Source organism: Myotis davidii, unplaced genomic scaffold (assembly GCF_000327345.1).
Source record: "Myotis davidii unplaced genomic scaffold, ASM32734v1 scaffold196, whole genome shotgun sequence".
Classification (NCBI taxonomy): Eukaryota; Metazoa; Chordata; class Mammalia; order Chiroptera; family Vespertilionidae; genus Myotis; species Myotis davidii.
This window is the reverse complement of record NW_006288258.1, coordinates 1570166-1572136: the sequence shown is the minus strand read 5'-3', so window position 1 is coordinate 1572136 and position 1971 is coordinate 1570166. Positions and strand designations below refer to the sequence as shown.

Below are 1971 nucleotides of genomic sequence, written 5' to 3'. Positions count from 1 at the left end.
GCCCCTCCTCTCAGAGCCCCAGCAACCTCTGCAAACCTCGGAGAGAAAGCTGCCTTGGAGTTCCAACCGAAGCCAGACAGTCCTGCTTCTCCCTTTTGAGTCTGGGTCCCCAGAGACTCACCTGGAACTGGAGCCCAGAGCCTGAGACTCCCTCCCGATTGAAAACGACAACCGCGCCCTCAGCCGCCAGACTGCTCCACACCTTAGTATTTGACTTCCATACTGCGCCTCCTCTGAGTCTCGGTATGCTTTTCTCTTTCCTTCTAGTTGTAGAATTTCCCCTCAGCCAGCTTTCCTGTGGTTCTGGGTGATGTCCGTTCCACCTTTATTTGTATTTTTGAAGTGGTTGTACGAGGCAGCATTCTCCGGTGTTTACCTATGCCACCACCTTGGTTTCTCCGATCTATGCCATTTTATATGGGAGACTTAAGCATCCATGAATTCTTATGTCTGCATGGGGTCCTAAAACCAAGCTTCTATGGCTACTGAGGGATAATTATAATAATTAACTTTGAGGGGGTCAAAAGTTATGCACGGATTTTCAATTGTGTGGAAGGTCAGCACCATAACCACACATTGTTCAAGAGTCAACTGTATTCTCTCAGTTCTTGATCTCAACTACTTTGAACATCTCATTTCAAGGCTTACTATATTGTTGCTTATGAAAGTTTTCATTAATAAACATCCAAGTTTTACAATGCCCTTAAGTCTTCTCTGACTATAGGAAGCAGATGTAAAAATAAAGCAATAGCATATTTCTGCTTTTTAGTACAAAATTATAATATTGCCACCAGTGAAAGTATTTTAAACACCAACAACTACAACTTAATCAAACACTGGCAGAGAAAAAAAATGAGGCTACTTCTCCTTCTCTTTCTCTGAAAATATTTTATATCCCTAATTCTGAGCCATAGAAAATCTTGGTCCATGACTGATAATGTTCAATTAGTTATTATAGGAAACAAAGGATGATGCAAAACATCTATTTTTCAATTTTCCACATTACATTTAAGTACTTCGATGTGTCTATTGTGAACACTTTGTTCTCCCACTACATAAATATTTTCCTTCCTTTGAGTACACAGTATATATCCTATTAAAGAATAGTTGGGCAATTCAATGTGAAGACATTCATTCTCACCGATATACACATAGTAAATATCCTTTGGGTTATAGAAAGCTTGCTAAATTGACATTTATAGGACTTGCTAAACGAAATTACGCTCTTTTTTCCTTTTATTAAGTCTTTAGCTTACTTCGGAGATATTCTAGCAGACTTCCATGTCTCATCAACTCTGTAATAATATAAATTGGATCTTCTAGAGTGCAAACAGCATAAAGCTGGATAAGCTTTGGATGTCTTAGATTCTTCATTATCTGAGCCTCCCTCAGGAAGTCTTTTGGATCCATTGAACCTGAAACAAGAAGAGGGGGAAATCACTTTAAGTTATTGAAGCTTCCCTATCCTCCCAGCAGCCTGGTGGTTATCACCAAGATTGCTTCCTGCCCCTCAGTAAGGTAAGAGCATTGGTGTCACAAATCTTCAGATTTATCAAAGAAGAGAATCAGTTCAGCCAGAGCAAACTAATACTGGATGTATTGGTGCATCAGGGTGTGCAATTTATGTGTTATGAGCTGTAGCTGAAGGAAGGTTGATTCAGGTCCATGTGAAAAATAAAGAAAAAAGGAGAGACTGACAGTCTTATGGATAAAACAAGGCAGGCATCTTCAGAACACAAAGAGAAGACATTCTGTTAACAAGAATACTGGAAAACACTGAATATTTTTGGCCCAGGATCCGGGGAAGACTGATAGCTCCCCTGTCCTTGGTACCCATTATAGGAACAGGTGGTTAACAATCCTAAAGCAATGACATTTGGCTGTATTCATGTCTTTATTTCTGTAGGAACATATGGTATAGACCAGAGGTCCTCAAACTTTTTAAACAGGGGGCCAGTTCACTGTCCCTCA

At 40.0% G+C, this 1971-nt stretch overlaps 1 protein-coding gene across 1 annotated transcript in view; it reads right to left on the bottom strand.

Annotated features, from left to right (window-relative positions):
* Nucleotides 1-1971, bottom strand: part of FRK (fyn-related Src family tyrosine kinase) — an 85774-nt gene that overhangs the window by 10202 nt on the left and 73601 nt on the right. The window contains exon 5 of the mRNA XM_006760156.2: nt 1257-1415. Coding sequence (XP_006760219.1) covers nt 1257-1415 — 159 coding nt within the window. The remainder of the gene's footprint in view (nt 1-1256; nt 1416-1971) is intronic.